General features: G+C 38.1%; 1 protein-coding gene across 1 annotated transcript in view; it reads right to left on the bottom strand.

Annotated features, from left to right (window-relative positions):
• LOC134527684 (splicing factor 3A subunit 1) overlaps window positions 1-20,529 on the bottom strand; it is a 150,527-nt gene that overhangs the window by 91,065 nt on the left and 38,933 nt on the right. The window contains exons 5-7 of the mRNA XM_063360589.1: window positions 13,550-13,703; window positions 9,094-9,221; window positions 993-1,181 (exon numbers count right to left, since the gene is read on the bottom strand). Of these exons, the coding sequence (XP_063216659.1) occupies window positions 993-1,181; window positions 9,094-9,221; window positions 13,550-13,703 (471 nt within the window). The remainder of the gene's footprint in view (window positions 1-992; window positions 1,182-9,093; window positions 9,222-13,549; window positions 13,704-20,529) is intronic.

Genomic DNA, 20,529 nt, shown 5'->3' with positions numbered 1-20,529 from the left:
TTTTTACAATTTAAGTGCCGGTAAGTTGTAGGACCTAATATGGCTGATGCTGCGCCAAACTTAGGTAATACATAAAACTTGACAGACATCAAAATAAATCAACATAACTAAATATGAACTAAGGGATGAGATGGTCAAAATTCAACAATTGTGTGACCACACAAAATGTATACATACAAATTAAGTAAAAAGTTTTTAATACAAACAAATCTTTAATTATGTTATGGAGAAATTTAAAAAAAATACAATTATTTTTCCAGGAATGCTTGGCACACTGGCCAAGCAACAAGACTAAACAAAAATACAATATTGGGCCTGTGTGAATACTAGTTTTTTTATGCAAAGCAAATATCAAATTTAATGTTTAAAATATTCGCGAAGTTGAATTTAATTGTGATTATTCTCGGCGAAGCTGTATTACACTTTTTTTTATTAATATAGGATTGAAGTAAAAACAATCATTGGTTAATGTTTGAAATGCACCATATGTATAAAATCATTCAATAAAAATTATAAAATAATCATGCCTAACATTAATATTGAGCATTCATAAAGGCAAACAGAGTGCCTGCCACCTTTTAATTTTTTAAGTAACCAGCTTTACTCAAGCAAAATATACTAACACAAAAAAATATATATGTATATATTTTTATGAGCAAATCTAAGGCTTCTAATGTTTTCAAATCTTTACAACAAATGCAAAGCTTCACATCAGACACAAAGCTTTGCATCACAACTGAAACTTCAAATAAAACAATTAGCAAATTTCCTGGCGAAGTCAAATCAAATATTAAAAAGAGCTTTCACCGATTCGCTTGGTCTCTACAACATACCATGACACAGTTAATTCGTTAGTGATGCAGGATTAAACTTTGTATTAACATTTAATTTAAAATCCCTGAATATTCAAGGTTGACCACGTGGACACCCAGCTAAAAATGTTGACTCAAAGATAGTATCATTACAATTGTCACCTCTGACGCAGTACCTACCTGTGTGTTGTCCTTGGCCTCTTTGTCCAGCCGGTCCTCCGACTCTGGCTTGTCTTCCTTTGCCTGTTTTTCCTCCTCCTGCTTTGTAACTTCCTCCACCACCTCTTCTTCTTCTTCTTCCTCCTCCTCGTTCTCTTCCTCCTCGCTCTCTATCTGCATCTCTATCTCCTCTCCATCCTCGATGCGGGTCTAGGGGAAAAAATATAAGCAGTGATTCAACTTTAAACAAAGGATGAATGCACAATATGTAAAATGAAGTTCTTTTAGAAAATTTACGATAGAAAATGTTAAAGCAGATTTGGAATTGTATTCAACACTATTAAAAAGTTTTTGTTATTTAGTTCTCAGGTGTTTAAACCCTTTGAACTCCATGTTGAGTCAGGTTCGTCATCTTTAATTTTCTTTTCCAATCCTTTGTATTCCTTGAATCACATTGCACAGAACTATGTAGTAAGATTCAAGGAAATAGAGAGCCAGACTCGACAAAGGATTGGAATGGGAATTTAGAATATCATAACCTGAATCGACATAGGAATTAAAGGGCTAAAAAAAAGTAAGTTCTGTAATGCATGTGTGAGTTGGGAAAGAAGAGACACTATAGTAAAACATATAAAAAGTGAAAAGCATATCAATAATAAAAGAATTTCAAGTGCAAAAAAGGCCATCCTTCAGCAAACGATTGGTAGCAGTTTCCAGGTTGTTAACAAAAGAAAAGATGCAGCGGATAATTTTGCACTCAAGACTACAACAGCATTTATGAAGGCAAATATTCCTCTTGAGAAACTACAGGAACCTAGCATCAGAGACTGGATGCATGAATTTGTTGAAGGCTTTTTACTGCACCGACTAGTCAAAATAAGATGTCATTATAATCAATATACACCACAACAAGACAAGCTGTAATTAATGTGAAAGACAGCCATGTAGATGTACTTGCAATTCTGCTGTCATTAAAAAATGATTTCCATGAATACTCATGTTGTGCAATAAAGTGTCTGTGGATACCGGCAGCAAACGTTGATAGTGAGAGAGCGTTCTCCCAGTACAGCAACATCATGACAGACAAGCGTACAGCATTAAAAGCGGACAACATCGAAACTATGCTTGGAATGTGTTTTGGAGAAGTCTAAAACAAGTGTTATTTTTAAGAGACTTAAGTTAAATTACATGAAAATATCTTATTTAATTCTCCAGTTTGTTTAAAAGTAACATGTTCACGCCTTAGTTATGTTTTTTTTTATAATGTTGGTGTCCCTTTTTTATTGGTACAGACTATCGTGTGGCATGCTGGTCAGTTGAAAACATGGCGGCGCGTGTGTGCGCGTGTAGGTAGACGTTGGTAACCGGATTTTCGTGAACAATTATCTAAGTGTATTAACATTTTTTGGTCCTCCCGGCATGGATATGTTACGTTTCGTGTTTGCGATCGGGAAATTAAACAATTCGTCGCCGCATTTGTCCGTGATAGTTCCAAAGACATCGCGTTTAACGAGAGGTAATGTTGAACCATTGTGTGTGAAAATTAAAAAATATATAAAAAATAGAATTCGCGAGTGACCTACTACATGAAACATAAAGCTTCATCTTCTTGGTAATATCATTTTTTTTAAAGAACTATAAAACATTCACGTTAAAAGTGTTACAACTAACCAACCAACATGGCGACCACAAGCAACAACATGCAGTATCTAATGTTCAACCATGTCATGGCGAAGGTAAACGAAGCGAGTGGATTATATGATGCAGCGATTCAAGATGACACGAAGTGGGATGATTTCATGCTGATTTACGAAGAAATCGCTGAAGTTAAAACTGAACTTTTTCAAATTATTTAATATTGTGTGCTAGTCCTCCCGAAGGAACATCAGTTGATGCGTTAAAACAACAATTTACCTCGTATGAGGCTGTATTTCGGCAACTTCGCAAGACCTATCAATGTCTTCAAACGAAAGCAACGGTAAATAATACAGCTCCAAACATGTGCAACGGCCACATTACTACTCCAGCTACATTGCCGAGTATCCCACTACCTACCTTCGCGGGCGATCGGGTAGAGTGGCCAACATTTGCAGAATTATTTGTGTCCATTATTAACCAGACACCAGGTCTTAGCCCAATACAAAAGTTACACTATCTGTTGGGCTGTCTCAGGGGTGAACCGTGAACCTCGTGACATGGTCAGTGGTCTTAGTTTTACTAATGAAACTTTTGACACAGCATGGACCTTGTTGGACAAAAGGTATCGAAGTGTGCGCATCGTTGCCACCACTTATGTGCAACGTTTGTTACATTTGCCCACTGTTCACTCAAGTTCGCCCGAGTCATTGTTAAAATTTGTTAGTGCAGTCAATGAGTCATTAAATGCTCTGAGTGCACACAAGTTTCCAGTAAGCCAGTGGAGTTTTCTCTTGTTAAATATTTTGTTGGAAAAGTTGGATACTTCTACCAGACAATCCTTTGAAATGACCTTGGACAAGGACATACCTACCCATGAAGAACTGTTGAGGTTCCTTGAAAAGAAAGCCCAAGCTACAGTCAACGTTAACCTTGTCACAACACCTCATTCCCAACCTGGGTTCGCCAAGTCTCAACCTTCTAATTTCAAATCCCGTACAGGCGATACAAGTGGGTACAAGAGTGTCAACACTCCACGTTCAACGTTAGTGTCGGTGAACTCGCCACTAACAGTGAAATGCTTGTTTTGTGATGGTTAGAGACCCCAAAAAATGGTGAAGCGCGAAATTCATGAAATAACCCGTAAATTTGATACTTTAAACGAATTTTGCGACTTTCCTTTGATTTCGACATAGTCGCAAGATATTTTTGACTGATTGATTGATGGTTTGACTCTGTAATCCAGCAGTAATCTTGAAAAGGTTAGGTTAGGTTTGGCTTGGCTTAGAATTGTTTTGAGTAAATTAGCCCATTAATATTTTCAGCAATAACCTTATAAATGATACCTATTTATAAGTATATTGTAAGTTATGTATACATTTTAGGTGCAGGGGATTTGCCATCAGACAACACTCTTGGAGAAACTTATGTCCCAAAAATTAGCCAGGCAAATAAGGAAGCAGTAAGGCACGCTGTAGAAGACAAACAGATTGTATTCTTGTGTGATGAAACGACAGACAAAGTGGGCCGATGTAAGGCAGAGTCTGCTACTTTGTAGTGCCTATCCGCTATGAGGTTTTTTGTACACCGCCAATGGCATAATTTTTTCACCATTTTTTGGGGTCCCTACCGATTGCTTATTTTAACACAGATTTTTTGCACCGCTTGCTTATTTTTACACCGATTTTTTGCACCGCTTTTGTCATTTTTTTACACCGAAATGAGCCAGTTTTATTTACCATTTTCTGGGGTCCCTAGTGATGGTTCTCACTGGATTCAGACGTGTCACACATTTTTGTCAAAATCTGTTGCAGAGAGAGTGGAATGGGTGAAAACCAATACCCTCTGTTTCAATTGTTTGAGACCACATCACAGCAGTAGCAGGTGCAATTCGAAGTATTCATGTCAGCAGTGTCAGCGTAAGCATCATACACTACTTCACTTTCCAGACCAACGTTCAGAAACGACAGTGTGACGAACCTACCGCATCGGAATCTAATGTGCAGGTATCAATGTGTGCAACAGAAGTAAGTCCACCTACTACCAGTCCGGTAGCAACCACAATACTCCTTAAAACTGCTATCGTGCATGTGCGTGATGCATCTGGTAACTTTCAGCCTGTGCGAGTATTATTAGATGGAGCTTCGCAGACCTCTTTCATCACTGAGTCATGTTTCAAGCGCTTGAGTCTCCCACGACAGCAGTCATCAGTATCAGTGTCTGGAGTTGGTAAATCTCAGGTTCCGAACAATAAGAGTCTAACAGTGTGTGAAATCAAGCCAGTAGGTCAAGATGACGTATTGTTTATTATTGACGCAATCATCCTAACCACCATTACCCATGCACATCCATCGGTACCCATTTTCACTACACAGTTGAATCATTTGCAAGGCCTCACACTTGCAGATCCAGGGTTTGCAGTACCAGGACCTATTGGCATGTTGCTGGCAGCTGATCTCGTGGCAGAAGTGATGACTGGATCTCGCTTACCGGGTAACCCCAGTGCTTTTCATTCCTTGTTTGGATGGGTCATCACTGGGCGTGCTGGTTGCGAGAACAGTTCTACTGAGTTGTCATCCTGTCTTGTAACATCTGACTCATCTCTGGATGCAACTCTTAAACAATTTTGGGAAATTGAAGAAGTTCCTAACAAGTGCCCTATCTCTGCAGAAGACTTGATATGTGAAGATATTTTTCGTCAGCACACTCAAACTACAGACGGCCGCTACATGCTTAGACTCCCCTTTCGCAATCCGCTAATACCATTAGGGGAGTCTCAGAGACATGCCTTGTCTCGCCTTAAAACAGTTGAATCAAAACTACAAAAGGACCTAGCCCTGCAAGATCAATATAGATCCTTCATGAAAGATTATGTTGAACTTGGACACATGACTTGTATGTCATCAAATCATGATGAGAACAATTTGGTGACCCCGAAGTATGTAATTCCTCATCATGCTGTGATAAAAGAAGCTAGCACCACAACAAAAGTTCGAGTTGTGTTTGATGCATCTGCCAAATCCATCGGAGGTAATTCGCTCAATGATGCTCTCCTGTCAGGCCCTAAGTTGCAAAAGGATATCCTTGATGTTATTCTGGGATTTATGCTATTCCCTATTGTTCTGACCACTGATATCGTAAAAATGTATAGGCAGATTTTAATCCACCCTGACGACAGACCGTACCAGTGTATTTTATGGCGATCAACTCCTAGTGACCCACCTCAGATCTATCAACTGAACACTGTTACATATGGTGTGACATCATCTCGGTACCAGGCACTCCGCGTGTTACAACAGTTGGCAGCGGATGAAGGTAACAACTTTCCATTGGCAGCTAAGGCTATTGCTCATAATACTTACATTGATGATATTGTAACTGGTGCATCAACACTTCAAGAAGCAATTCAGTTGAAAGAAGAATTGATTTCCTTACTGAAGAAAGGGGGGTTTAGCTTGCACAAGTGGGCTTCTAATCATCCATCCCTATTAACTGAAGTTTCAGACTTGCCTGATTCCACCAGCAGAAGTTTCAGTGATGGAGTATGTCCCTCCGTGAAGATATTGGGTCTTCAGTGGTGTCCCAGGACAGATTCCTTCAGCTACAATGGCACTATGCCTACAAAACATGGACCTCCTACAAAGCGAAACATGTTATCAGCTATTGCTCGCATCTATGACCCTGCTGGCTGGTTGGCCCCTGTCATAATCCTGGCCAAGGTGACATTGCAGCAATTGTGGACAGCTGGGTTATCATGGGATGACCCAGTCCCAGCCGATATAGCAGAACGATGGCAGCGATACATGTCCGACCTGTCATGTGTTGCCCAAGTTAAAATTTCTCGTTGTCTGCATGTGAGTTCTGCATCCAACATTCAACTTCATGTATTCTGTGATGCTTCCTTAACTGCCTATGCTGCTGTCATTTATGTTCGCTGCATTGGACCTGATAACACAGTTACTGTTCATTTGCTAGTTGCTAAAACAAAGGTTGCACCACTCATGACAGTGTCCATTCCAAGACTGGAACTGTGTGCCGCTCTCCTACTGTCTCGCTTGTGGCAGTATGTTCACAAGCTCTACCAAAAGTCGCTTGGTACATGTTCTATGTTTGCTTGGTCTGACTCCATCGTTGTGTTGAACTGGCTCCGCATGCCCCCATACAAATTGAAAACATTTGTGGCTAATAGAGTTTCTGAAATTCAAGGAGTGATTTCTCCAAACATATGGTTCCATGTCTCATCCGACAACAATCCTGCCGATCTCGCTTCAAGGGGAGTCAGTCCACAAGCCTTGGTAACCAACCAACTGAGGTTTTCTGGCCCACTTTGGTTGACAGAACCACAAGCTGACTGGCCAACAAAAGCACCCATGGTCAGTGTTGAAGATACAACAGAGCTTAAGAAAATCCAACCGGCGTGTTTGACGGTGCAGCAAGTACCAGAGGATCCAGCTATACCACTGAAGAAGTATTCCTCACTGTCACGATTGAAACGAGTCACAGCCTGGGTGTTGAGAGCTAAACTTGGTTGGCTAAAGAAGCCTGTATGTACTGGCTCACTGACAAATGTAGATCTTCAGGCAGCTCTCCTATTTTGGGTCAGACACATTCAAAAGGTCCACTTTCAGAATGATCTTGACAGGGTTCGTAAGGGTGTGCCATGCTCTAAACCTCTTCGACCTCTAGCACCATTTTTGGATTCCCATGGTGTGTTCAGGGTGGGCGGCCGGTTGCATAATGCTCCTGTCTCGTTAAAGGCTAAGCACCCTATCCTGTTACCTAGAAAATGCCATTTATCCACCTTGATTGAAGATCATTACCACTACACCTATTTACATACAGGCCCCTTAACGACACACAGTTTGATCCAACGGGAGTTTTGGATATTGGGAGCTCGAAACTTGGACCAACAGCGACTTCATCAGTGCATTTCATGTTTCAAGGTTCAGCCCACTGCAACACAACCAATTATGAACACCTTGCCATCTTCTCGTATTTCCAACATCCGTGTATTTCTCCACGTGGGCATTGATTTTGGCAGACCCTTCCTAGCCAAGCCCATGCGACTGCGCAATAGCCAAGCTTACAAGACGTACTTATGTCTTTTTGTCTGCATGTCGACTCGAGCAGTACATCTGGAATTGGTAACCGATCTGACTGCTGGCGCCTTCCTAGCCACATTAAAACGATTACTGCACTACGAGGATTGCCCTCACATGTCTACAGTGACAACGGTACCAATTTTGTTGCTGCTCATCGCCATATTCAGGATTCCTACCGCCAGCTGTTCCAGGCCGAAAAGGATCCTCATGTTCAGGCCTATATGGCAGCCAATAACATTGAATGGCATTTCAACCCACCTCTCAGTCCCAACTTTGGTGGGCTATGGGAAGCTGGCATCAAGTCTGTGAAACAGCACCTGAAGCGAGTGGTAGGTAAGACAACTCTTACCTTCGAAGAATTAGGCACCTTGTTTGCTCAGATTTCAGCTATATTAAACTCCAGACCCCTATGTCCCCTGTCTACTGATCCTGGAGAACTTGATGTCTTGACTCCAGGACACTTTTTAACAGGAGCACCGCTTGTCAGTGTTCCAGAAGCAAACTTAACGGACTGTGCACCCTCTCGACTCAATCGCTGGGAGCTGATCACTCAGTATTACCAAGCTATTTGGAAACAATGGTGATACGAGTACCTCCATATGCTCCATCAACGTTTGAAGTGGAATGTTCCCACTGTCCACATCAAGGAAGGGCAGACGGTTATTCTTAAAGAACCTAACCTACCAGCATTAAAATGGCGATTTGGACGAGTGAGTGCTGTCCATCCAGGTAAGGATGGCGTCGTCAGAGTTGTTACAGTAAAAACAACCCACGGAGACTTGGTTCGACCTGTGTCAAAGCTCTGTCCCCTACCAAGCAAGCCTTGAAGACTTCTACCGCCATCCCTGGACAACTTTAGCTATTAGAACAAAAATAATTTTGTTTGTGGGCGGAATGTTCACGCCTTAGTTATGTTTTTTTTTATAATGTTGGTGTCCCTTTTTTATTGGTACAGACTATCGTGTGGCATGCTGGTCAGTTGAAAACATGGCGGCGCGTGTGTACGTGTGTAGACGTTGGTAACCGGATTTTCGTGAACAATTATCTAAGTGTATTAACATAACATGTATATAATCTACTAGATAACATTTCCACTTACGCAGGAATCTATCATGTACAGCTTTGTGTGTGTATCATGAAATTAAATAATTAGTAGAACAAATACACTCATTTAACAAAAAAAATTTTTTTACCAAAATATACCACCGAAATACTTTTTTTTTACCGAAATATAGCACCGCAATCCTATAGTTTATTTACCGAAATCAGGCAGTTTTATTTACCATTTTTCATGGGCTCTAACCATAAGATCTTCTACTTAGTAACAGTGCTTGAAAACAAAACAATCCAACAAATGACTGGGGAATGTGGAGGTGCCCACCCACCTGCATGAGCACCCTGGCTCCGACCTCGTCCGGCGTGGTCGGTGGCGGGAAGTTCCCCTGCTCGAAGGGCTGGTAGTCGACCGTCTCCACCACGACGAAGTCATGCCAGTCGATCTGAGCGTAGGCCACTGAGCAAGCACACATCCTGTTTCTGAACACCTACTTAACCCTAAAGGATCTTATAAAGGTGAATCTCAAAGGACGTCAACTATCAACTGACCATCTGAAGAGTACAGTCAATCCCCATTTGAAGTTTCTCATGGTACTTATAAATTGAGACTTATAATAAAGGATAGCTTATTAAAAACATATAGTTGTTTGTCTTAATGTTAATATGTCAAGTGCTAAATTTTTAAAACTTATTATACAGGATATTTTCTTAAGAGGGATTTACTGCAATTCCAAGGATCCTTACATAATTGCAGATGCAGCTTTCGTGAAAGGATCTATCCTTTAGTGGATCCATCGTGGAGTTTGTAGCTCTACCTTTTCAGTACACATTAACAATAGTCAATCACCGAGACAGTTGATACTATATTGTTGTCATATTACCATCTTGAACTGTAAAAATTGAAAAGAAAATTAAAAAATTTATAAATAAAAATTATTGTAGAAAAGTAATTCTTTGTTGATATCAGGTTGTGTGCATTTGAAAAGAATTTGTCCATCCTTTCACAGGTAGTTTCTTAATGAATGCTGCCTTGAAACTAATAAATTCTTTGATTAAGGCTGCATCCACTAAAATTAACAGCCACAGCATGTACCAACTATTCCACCCAAAAAAACCTCCACGCAATTTCCCCTGACGAATAATGAATATCTTGAGAACCAAGCTGCTTCACTCAGAAGTGACACTTGTTTACAATAATATAAGAAAAATATTAAATAAAAATAGGTATTATCTTTGAAAGATTTGTGCAATGGGAGTGCATGACTTGATGTAAGCTTTTGGACATACGCCATTGCTAAGCACATGTATGTCTGTAGAAGAAAACTACAAAAAACCAAAATACAAAAAACACAAATTAAGCAAAAATTGATGTTGTCAACAGGATATATACACCACATAAATTTCCGTAAAGGAATATGGTCAACAAACAAAGAAACACAAAGAAAAATGGACTAAGAGAACGAAAAAAACCCACAAATGATGAATTGAACCCCAAAAAAGTTCAGCACAACAGTTTCCCAGGCGTCTGGGAAACAAATATGGACTTAAAACAGCATTCCATTCTAAATATACTATTAAAAGTATTGTTACAAAGGTGAAACCAGCCACAGAAAAATTACAAACCCACAACTGTGTGTATCAGATCCCCTGTGAATGTGGCCACATGTACGTAGGTGAAACTGGCAGAGCTCTATCCACCCGAATCAAAGAACACAAAAACAATTGCAAGAAGGGTGAAACCCTAAAATCCAGACTTGCTGAACGTACATGGGAAAATAGCCACAAAATTCTCTGGGAAGACTCCACACCACTCATACAGGAACCCGATAAAATAAAAAGGAAAATCAAAGAATCAGCCTTCATTATTAACAAAAAAAAATATTTTCAGCCAGCAGAGCATTGAATTAAAAAATATGTGGATCCCTTTGATTAAGAGAGAAACATCCCTGCAGCACAAAACAATAGCCAATACTCAACCTACCATAACCAATCTGCTTTAACTCCATGGTGCACAGCCAATGGGGAGACAGCTTGTCTGCCATTGGCTGAGCAAGATGTAGTCCATTCTCTGATAAAATACCCTCATTTTTCCAGCCCCTACTCAGATTAGGCAGGAGGTAAAGGTCCAGTGGACCAGGTACTCCAAATCAAAATGCACGAGTCTCTGGGCGGCACTCTACACGAGAGCTGGCACAGGACTCAAGCAAACAAGTAAGTAAGTAAGTAAGTAAGTAAGTAAGTAAGTAAGTAAGTAAGTAAGTAAGTAAGTAAGTAAGTAAGTAAGTAAGTAAGTAAGTAAGTAAGTAAGTAAGTAAGTAAAAAAAAACTACTCAGACGCACCTGTGTTTTCGTACCATGTGCGTCGTCTCTGCCTGAGGACGGGAGCAGATAGCAGTTCCCGAAATGTCGCTTGTTTCTGTTTTAGAAAACTATTGTTTGTTTCGTATTTTTGTTTTGTTGTGTTTTTGTCTCGTTTCAACTGCTGTGCTGGCTTGTTTCTGTTTTGGAAAACTATTGTGTTTGTTTCGTCTTTTCGTTTGTTGTGTTTTTGTCTCGTTCCAACTGTTGTGCTGAACTTTTTTGGGGTTCAATTCATCATTTGTGGGTTTTTTTTCGTTCTCTTAGTCCATTTTTCTTTGTTTGTTGACCATATTCCTGTTATGGAATATTATTTGGTGTATATATCCTGCTGACAACAGCAATTTTTGCTTAATTTCTGTTTTTTGTCTTTTGGTTTTTTGTAGTTTTCTTCTACAGACATACATGTGCTTAGCAATGGCATATGTTCAAAAGCTTACATCAAGTCATAAAAATAGGTGTTATTTATCTGACACTTTCATGATATTGAAATCTCTATGATGTGATTTTTACTTATTGTTGCATTAACCCACTTAAATACATAAATATTTACATTAAAACTAGCAATGGGTCAAAATACAATTTTCTCAAATTCAAATCACAAACAGTAACTCAAATCCATCCCTTGACTCTATATCTCAGTAAAGAGTAAAAAATTAATTTTGCAAACGAAATTTAAGAAATATATTAACTATGTATTTAACTTAAAAGTTTCACGAACTAAGTTTCCAGAATCCAAACATTTTATTTATGATTATACATGTTCAAAGTATAAATTTGAACAGAATGGTAATAGAATATATTGAAATAAAAAATAAAACAATAGATACAGTAAACTTCAAAGTTATCACAGTTGAATTTTTATTTTAATTAAACTACATTTCCTCTTTATATATAAATTTTTCTATATTCACAAAAACCATAAATACCAACTGAGATTCTATGATAGCTGAGGGCAAGGCTCCCCAGATATACAGATTTTCTGTAATTATTACTGGTTTAGACGTCCTGTTACGGAACTATGAAGTGTTATTTATTTATTACTTACGTATACAAAAAAATAAATTTGATTGGGTTAAACATAATATTGTACTATAAATATGGCTAGCTCACATACTTATTAGTATGTTAATGTTAACATTTTGTAAAGAACTTCAAATAAATATAATTCCTGAAACTCATTTTAGCTTTTCAAAATGAAATTGTTTACAAAACCATGTTCTTTTTAAAATTATTTAATGAATGCATCAGCATGTTACTGTATAGGAGGGAGAGTTAATTTTTTTGTAAAGTCCAGTTTTTGGCGTAAACTTTGTTTTACGCATGTTTTATTATTATTGTATGCATAAATGTGATTACTGATAGAGTATTAGGTGTGCCCAAACGTTGGCAGCACTGGTCTTACAGGTGGGACCAATAAGATTAATATCTCACCATCGGAACCAGGCACGTTAGTGGCTAGCTGCTACAGTTTGCATGCACATTGGTCCTCAGAAGACACTGATGATTGTAGTCGACATTTGTGACAGCCTAGCTCTTCACAGACATGTTACATGACAATTAGCTGAGCCTCATCAAATAGGCCACACATCTACGAAACTACAGCTGCCAAAATGTTGGGCACTGGCGTTGGACGAAAACACAGCTCTCAATGCATTTCTCACAACATCGAAACTTGCGAACAAGGTTCTTACAGGATTTTGGTCGTATTTTTAAGAGTTTTCAAAATCTTGAATGCCTTATGCAACTGATATTAAATGAAAATGAAAGAAATATTATAAACTCATATTAGTATTATTATCAGGTTTGAAATTGTATATTTTAACTCTTGAATAGTTTTGACAAAGGTACACAAAAATAAACGTTTATCAGTAAAAGTAAAAAGACAATTTTGGAAATGTTTGTGAATGCTAGGCACTTTTCTATAGCTACTGTATAACTATTACTCATATAACATTTATGTAAGAACCCACAACAAATTATAGGACAAAAAATACTTAACAATCACTATTTGCCACAAACACAATTTAAAGATCATGTAAAATTTTTGCCAGGACATTGGACCTTTATTCATTCATTGATTGAACACAAAATGAAGAGTGGATGGTGCAAAATTAAGTGCAGGGTTTTTCCCTCTTTAATTTTCTCCTTCCCTAAACTACCCCTTAACTGCTAACACCCTGCAGAAACTTTTCAAAGACATTAATTTCCACTTTTACCTCCAGATCATGTCCTAGTGCCTTTCAAATATGTCCCCTCCCTCTTTGAATGTGTCCATGGGTGTCTGACAAACGCACCTTCATTCCCCTCTTTACTCCTCAAACCTTACCATCACCATAAAAGAATTCAGTAACTTCTTAAAGGCTTATAAACTACAGAATGGAAAAAGAATAGCTTGTGAGGACCGTGAGAACTCCAGCCACTCACCTCGCTCTTTCTCCAGCTCTTCTTCCTCCTTGCGTCGCTGTGCCTCTTGGTACTTGATCCACTCGGTGCGGTACTTGACCTGGTCGAGGATCGACCGCATCGACTCACACTCGTCCTTCAGCCGGAACATCAGGTCCTTGGGCGGGATCAGCACCTGCAGCACACGCAAAAGTCACCTCCGTCTGCTAACGTGCAACTAGTAACAACTCAGGTTACTGCCGTCCCCACTTGTTAAAAGGTTTTTGAGTGTTGATTGCTGCTTCAAATACTTCTATAGCTACAACCTAGTTTTGCCCCAGCTAGAGTAATTCTAACAATCGAAATACTGTCAACACCAGAGAGGAGAAGAAAAATAAAATAGTAAAATGTGTAGCGTTGCAAGACCCTGCCCTCCAAGATAAATAATTTTCTTTTAAACTATTTTTTATGCATGTAAATATTTCTTAAAAAAATCTTTCTAATTATATTTTACCATTTTCATGTATTTTAGGGTTGATGTTTGCACTTGCTTTGTGTTTTAAGAAGGTACTTTGTATTTTATTAGACATTTTTAATCATTACTATTTTTTATGTAATTACGTATTCACAAATGAGCCGCTGTACTAGATTTTTGCCTGTTTAGGCCTACTTTTTCAGGTTATTTCTAAATGATTTTAATTTTGTAAAGTAATTTGTATTATAATTGCTGTTTGTAGTGTTCATTAACGTGTGGAATGATTCTAGAACATGGGACTGTGTCTGGTGTGATGGATAGAAAGAGAGGCATGAAAGGCCTGTAAGTGGGAGTGAGAAAGAAACAGTGATTCCCCGCCAACCGAGATAAAACGGTAATTTCCCCCCTGCGTGGGAACTGAGTGATAACTGCTCTCTCACGGTGTGGGGAAGAGAACGAGAATGGGAGTCCCCGATTTCGATGTGAAATTGAAAAGAGATAGATCAGGGGAAGCCCAGAGTTGTGTGTGTACAGGGTTTTTTCATGTATTGTAATTTGTTCTGTGATTGGCTTGTATCTGTGAGTGTGAATGAAGCGTGCGTGTGATTGGTCGGTGAGGTCATGTGACGTCTACTCCCTGCGTGGAGGAGACGTGTCATGAGTTCATCAGTAGTCGTCTGTCGATCGCTGCCCCAGTAAGTCGCGTTCGGTGGCTTCTCGCCAAATTATGATGTAATTTGCTAATGGATAATTTAACGTTGGTGGTCCGAGCCAGGCCGAGTATTAAGTCAACCTAATTTGTTTTATTTTCTTTCGAACAATACTTATTTAGAAATTGCGGCCACCTTCGTCGGCGTTCGGCTCGTAGCGAAGTTCGTTTTCGCTGGGTGCGGCCACGTTTAAGGCCGCACTAATTTCGTGTACTAGTAAAAACATTACTGAAGGACGCTATTTTTTCGTTAATTCGCATCACGCGAACTACCAGCATTTTTCGACGGGTATATGTATATGGAATGAGTGAGCAACCTCTTTTGGAAGTGTTTGGATTCGTCTGTGCATCCTAGTATGAAAAAATAAAAACAACAAAATTACAATTGGCGTTGAACTTTTTATTTTGTATATAACAAACCGTTATATTTGGCGCCCGGCCGCGCGGCTTGAATTTGGACACGACCCTGAGATTAAGACGGACATTTCGGCAGCAAAGAAGAAAAATATATACATTCTTAAAACAGTTTGTGAATACGATAACCTCAAAAGACGAAAAATTTACGACTAATATTGAACAGTTTAGAAGAAAACGACGAAGTGAATCCAGAACTTTCGGCGCAGCTGAGCGGCGAATGCGGCAAGAGACAACGGGCTGTTTCAGCGAGTGAAGTGTTCCAGAGATACGGCGGAAAGCGGTACATCGCGGGACAGAGTGACCCAAGTCACCATGGAACTTCAGGCTTGTCTCAACGAGGGACTTCAGGACCTCATTGCCAGACTTCGAGATCGCCACGTGTACGAACAAAGTAGATGAATGTGCAAATGAAGCAAATGTAGGAAAATGTGAAAGGGAAATAATAGTGTCAAAAGAAAATGTTGAAGTTATTGTACATGATGTACATGAGCAGGTAAACATTGAGAATGAATGTGAAAAATTCCTAGATGAGGGAAACAGGGAATGTTTGGACAATGTAGTTGAAAAAATTAGTAAATTCAGAGGTAATACACAGGATCAGGAGTTTGTGTAAACAGATGGAAAGAGTGGAGAATGAGATGAAAGCATTCTCAAATACACTTAAGGATGAATTTGATGAGGAAGTATTCAGTGAATTGAGTTTTACAGATTGCGGAGAAATGATAAAAGGGAAATTTTGTCAAAATATAAGCAGTAATGTACGAAGATGTGGGTTTTGTGTACCGAATATGTTACAAACTAACATTTTCGCACTGATCCATGTGAGAAAAACTGTGCAACATGGTAAGAGGTTTTTTGTGTGGAAGCATGTGTATAAAACTATCGCCGAGATAGTAAACAGTTTTTTGTTCTGTTCAAAGGCAGAAGAAAGACATGATAAATGTAAAGGAGTGATGCAAAATCTGGAAACAGTGTGTGTAGACTTGTTTGGCCCACTGCCTAGATGGAGGGGTGTAGTCAAATCCAGTTTTGTGGTTTTTGATGTTTTTTAAATTTTTTGCAACTTTTGCCATTTTTTTTTTAATGTTTTTCAGTTTTTTTTATTTTTTGAATTGTATACTTTTTAATAATGTTTGGTATTTTGTAGAGTTTTTGTATTTTTTGAAGAATAGTTATAGGATAATATAGGAATGCACAAGTAATGTTATAACAGCAATTTTTTACAAGATTCTTATAGAGAAGAAAGATAAATACATCGAAGTTAATGTGAATAGTTTCTGTTTTGAAACAATAATAGTAATAATAGTATGAATTCTTTTTGAGCAGACAGTTACTAAATATTATGTGAAGAAATGCTTTACATTGTGAGAATTTCATTGCACTTGGGTAATGTTTGGTTTTTTTAATGTTGTGTCATGGGAAGATGTTAACTGAAATTTAGTATGAGTTATGTTTTTGGGAAAATGATATAATTTTGAAATGGTTAAATATTTTAAATGAAAGTGCCATACATTTGTAATGATAAATGTTTGTTTTGGATTGAATGTCAGGGTGACAACATCCTATATTAAAGGTATGAAATGTAATACTAAACGTTAATGAATAACAGTCGTCGAGTTTTGAAGCTACAGAAGCAGGTGTGTGTTCATGATGTCTAGAGTTCAGGTGAATTTTTTCGTTTGTCCTAAATAAGCAGCAGATGTTTTTTTTTTTTTGTGTAATGTGGTTTGTGAGGCAGCTGGGGGGCCAGGAGGTTAATTTTAAATATGTTTCCGGCATGGAGTCAGATGTTTTTTTTTGCAAGGGTGTGTCCCTTCTCCTTGGTCGCTCCCACCCCTTTTCTATGTTTATATATGTGTTGTTGCTGAAAGGGGAGATATTGTTTGAAACCTAAGGAAGGGCATTTGTTCATGTAATTTGTTTTTGAAGAATAGAAACATACGTCTGTATCTTAATGAAGTATTTGTCATGCCATGACTATAAAATTGTCAACTTGTTGTTTTGTGGAAATTTAAGTACGGTATGTAAAGCATAAAATTTGATGTGTAATGACAAGTGCAGTGTATATTTGTGTAATTTTTGTATAATTTGGTAATAGGTTAGCCGAGCTGACTAGCAGCTAAAAGGGTTGTAATTGAGCGCCCCTTACCTTTCGGCTAGCTCGGGAGCTAGGAAAGATGAAGAGAGTTGGAAGGACTGTATGTATTTGTTATGTATAATAGGTTAGCCGAGCTGACTAGCAGCTAAAAGGGTTGTAATTGAGCGCCCCTTACCTTTCGGCTAGCTCGGGAGCTAGGAAAGATGAAGAGAGTTGGAAGGACTGTATGTATTTGTTATATATAATAGGTTAGCCGAGCTGACTAGCAGCTAAAAGGGTTGTAATTGAGCGTCCCTTACCTTTCGGCTAGCTCAGGAGTTAGGAAGGAATGATAGAGGAGGTTGGAATAACCTTGGTGTATTTTTTGTGTAATTTGGAAAAAGGTTAGCCAAGCTGACTAGCAGCTAAAAGGGTTTTAGTTGGGCACCCCTTACCTTTCGGCTAGCTCAGGAGCTAGGTATGATAGAGAAGGAAGTTGGAGGAAAAGAACTGTATATTTTTTATGTGTGATAATGATGTTTTTGTGTATTTTTTTATATAATGGTTAATGATACTAAGAAATGTAAGTAAATAATGTCAACAAATGGAAATTCAGTGTGTTGATGCAGAATTAAGTTTGTGTGTATTTGGTGTAAAGACTATGAGGTCATGTAAAAAGTTTCGAAGTTTCACATAACTAATTTAATGTTTTTTGGAGTTGTATTTGTGGTGGAAAGTTTACTATGTAAGTTTCAGTGTCTTAAGTTGATACATTTATTAGAAGTTAATAGTTCATGGGTTATCAAGGTTGAGCAGACTAGTTATAAATTTGAAATAAGTGATCCAGTGGTTGAAGTTACGATAGAGGTATTGTAAAGTGTCTTAAAATTTTAGAAGTTATTTTTTTTTGATGGAATTTAGGAAAATTTTGTGTCAACAGTTTTGAAGTAATAGTATTGTCAAGTTTTTGTTAGTGCAGATATGAAGAGTGGAGATATTGGTTAATTTGTGCGTTAAAGTGGTTGTTCCATGAGATTTGAGGAGTTTGTCATAAGCAGCAGAGAATAATGGTAACAGCGGTTTTTAATGGGTTTTAAAGGAGATAATTTGTTTTGAGGTTATTTGTCGTCGTCTTTGAGGTTTTGAAGTTTTTGTATTCGTCGTTAAGGTGGTCATGGAGACGTAATTCCTGAAGTTATTGTAAATTCTTGGAGTTTATTGCAGCTGGTGTTGAGGTTTCCACGGCTGTGAAAGTAAGTTGTTCAGAGTTTTTTGTTGTTGTTGAAAATTCTTCGTTGACCAGGGGGTGTCTGCTTGAAGCTTGTAGAGAAACCAGTTTCAAAGTAACTTGTATTATGCACTGATGAGAGGGAGATAACCATTTGTTAAGAGTTGTTGACACTTTGTAGTAAGAGAGATGTTTTCAAATTTTTGGCTTTTTGACAAGGAATTGATATTACAATTTTTAAGTAACAACATTTTTTGAATTAATATATAAACAAGGGTTTTAATTACTGGATGCATTTATTTCTCAGGATGTGATTGTATTTATTTTGTACAGATTAGTTTTTCACTTTTGTAACTTTTCAATTAAATGTAGTGTTAATTTAATTGAAAAGTTGGGGGGGTTATGTAGCGTTGCAAGACCCTGCCCTCCAAGATAAATAATTTTCTTTTAAACTATTTTTTATGCATATAAATATTTCTTAAAAAAATCTTTCTAATTATATTTTACCGTTTTCATGTATTTTAGGGTTGATGTTTGCACTTGCTTTGTGTTTTAAGAAGGTATTTTGTATTTTATTAGACATTATTAATCATTACTATTTTTTATGTAATTATTCACAAATGAGCCGCTGTACTAGATTTTTGCCTGTTTAGGCCTACTTTTTCAGGTTATTTCTAAATGATTTTAATTTTGTGAAGTAATTTGTATTATAATTGCTGTTTGTAGTGTTCATTAACGTGTGGAATGATTCTAGAACATGGGACTGTGTCTGGTGTGATGGATAGAAAGAGAGGCATGAGAGGCCTGTAAGTGGGAGTGAGAAAGAAACAGTGCTTCTCCGCCAACCGAGATAAAGACGGTAATTTCCCCCCTGCGTGGGAACTGAGTGATAACTGCTCTCTCACGGTGTGGGGAAGAGAACGAGAATGGGAGTCCCCGATTTCAATGTGAAATTGAAAAGAGATAGATCAGGGGAAGCCCAGAGTTGTGTGTGTACAGGGTTTTTTCATGTATTGTAATTTGTTCTGTGATTGGCTTGTATCTGTGAGTGTGAATGAAGCGTGCGTGTGATTGGTCGGTGAGGTCATGTTACGTCTACTCCCTGCGTGGAGGAGACGTGTAATGAGTTCATCAGTAGTCGTCTGTCGATCGCTGCACCAGTAGGTCGCGTTCGGTGGCTTCTCGCCAAATTATGATGTAATTTGCTAATGGATAATTTAACGTTGGTGGTCCGAGCCAGGCTGAGTATTAATTCAACCTAATATGTTTTATTTTCTTTCGAACAATACTTATTTAGAAATTGCGGCCACCTTCGTCGGCGTTCGGCTCGTAGTGAAGTTCGTTTTCGCTGGGTGCGGCCACGTTTAAGGCCGCACTAATTTCGTGTACTAGTAAAAACATTACTGAAGGATGCTATTTTTTCGTTAATTCGCATCACGCGAACTACGAGCATTTCTCGACGGGCATATGTATGTGGAATGAGTGAGCAACCTCTTTTGGAAGTGTTTGGATTCGTCTGTGCATCCTAGTAAGAAAAAATAAAAACAACAAAATTACAATTGGCGTTGAACTGTTTATTTTGTATATAACAAACCGTTATAAATGTATGTATTAGTGTATCATCTATGTACATAACAGGACTGTGTTATCATATGACCAATGGTTACGCATGAATGTACTTATTTTAATCTCTTTAATAATTACTTTGGACTTTACTATATTAATACTGTTTTGAAGGTTATAGTGCAAATAATACAAAAACAAGTCAAAATCAGTTACGTTCTATTATTCTTAATGATACAGAACTTAAACTTGACTGTCTTGAAATTACTTCAATTACTTCATTTACTATAACACAACATAAAGTTAATCATTATCAAATTCTTACTTTGATATTACGATTTAAAATATAAAATAGTTTGTACACATTAACAAGCAACCCATATCCGGTGTGTGTGGTCATAAAAAAGAAAGGTCCAGGACGATTGATGACCTACAAACGGTTCGTTGATATACTAAACAGATGGTGTGCAGAAGACTCTCGATCGTCGGTAAAGCAGTAGCTGAACACCTCCCTAAAACTACTGGGTGGAAATCATAGTCGACAGGCGGCTGA

This window comes from Bacillus rossius, chromosome 1 (assembly GCF_032445375.1).
Source record: "Bacillus rossius redtenbacheri isolate Brsri chromosome 1, Brsri_v3, whole genome shotgun sequence".
NCBI classification, from domain to species: Eukaryota; Metazoa; Arthropoda; class Insecta; order Phasmatodea; family Bacillidae; genus Bacillus; species Bacillus rossius.
The sequence above is the reverse complement of the archived record's forward strand: the minus strand, read 5'-3'. Positions and strand labels throughout refer to the sequence as shown.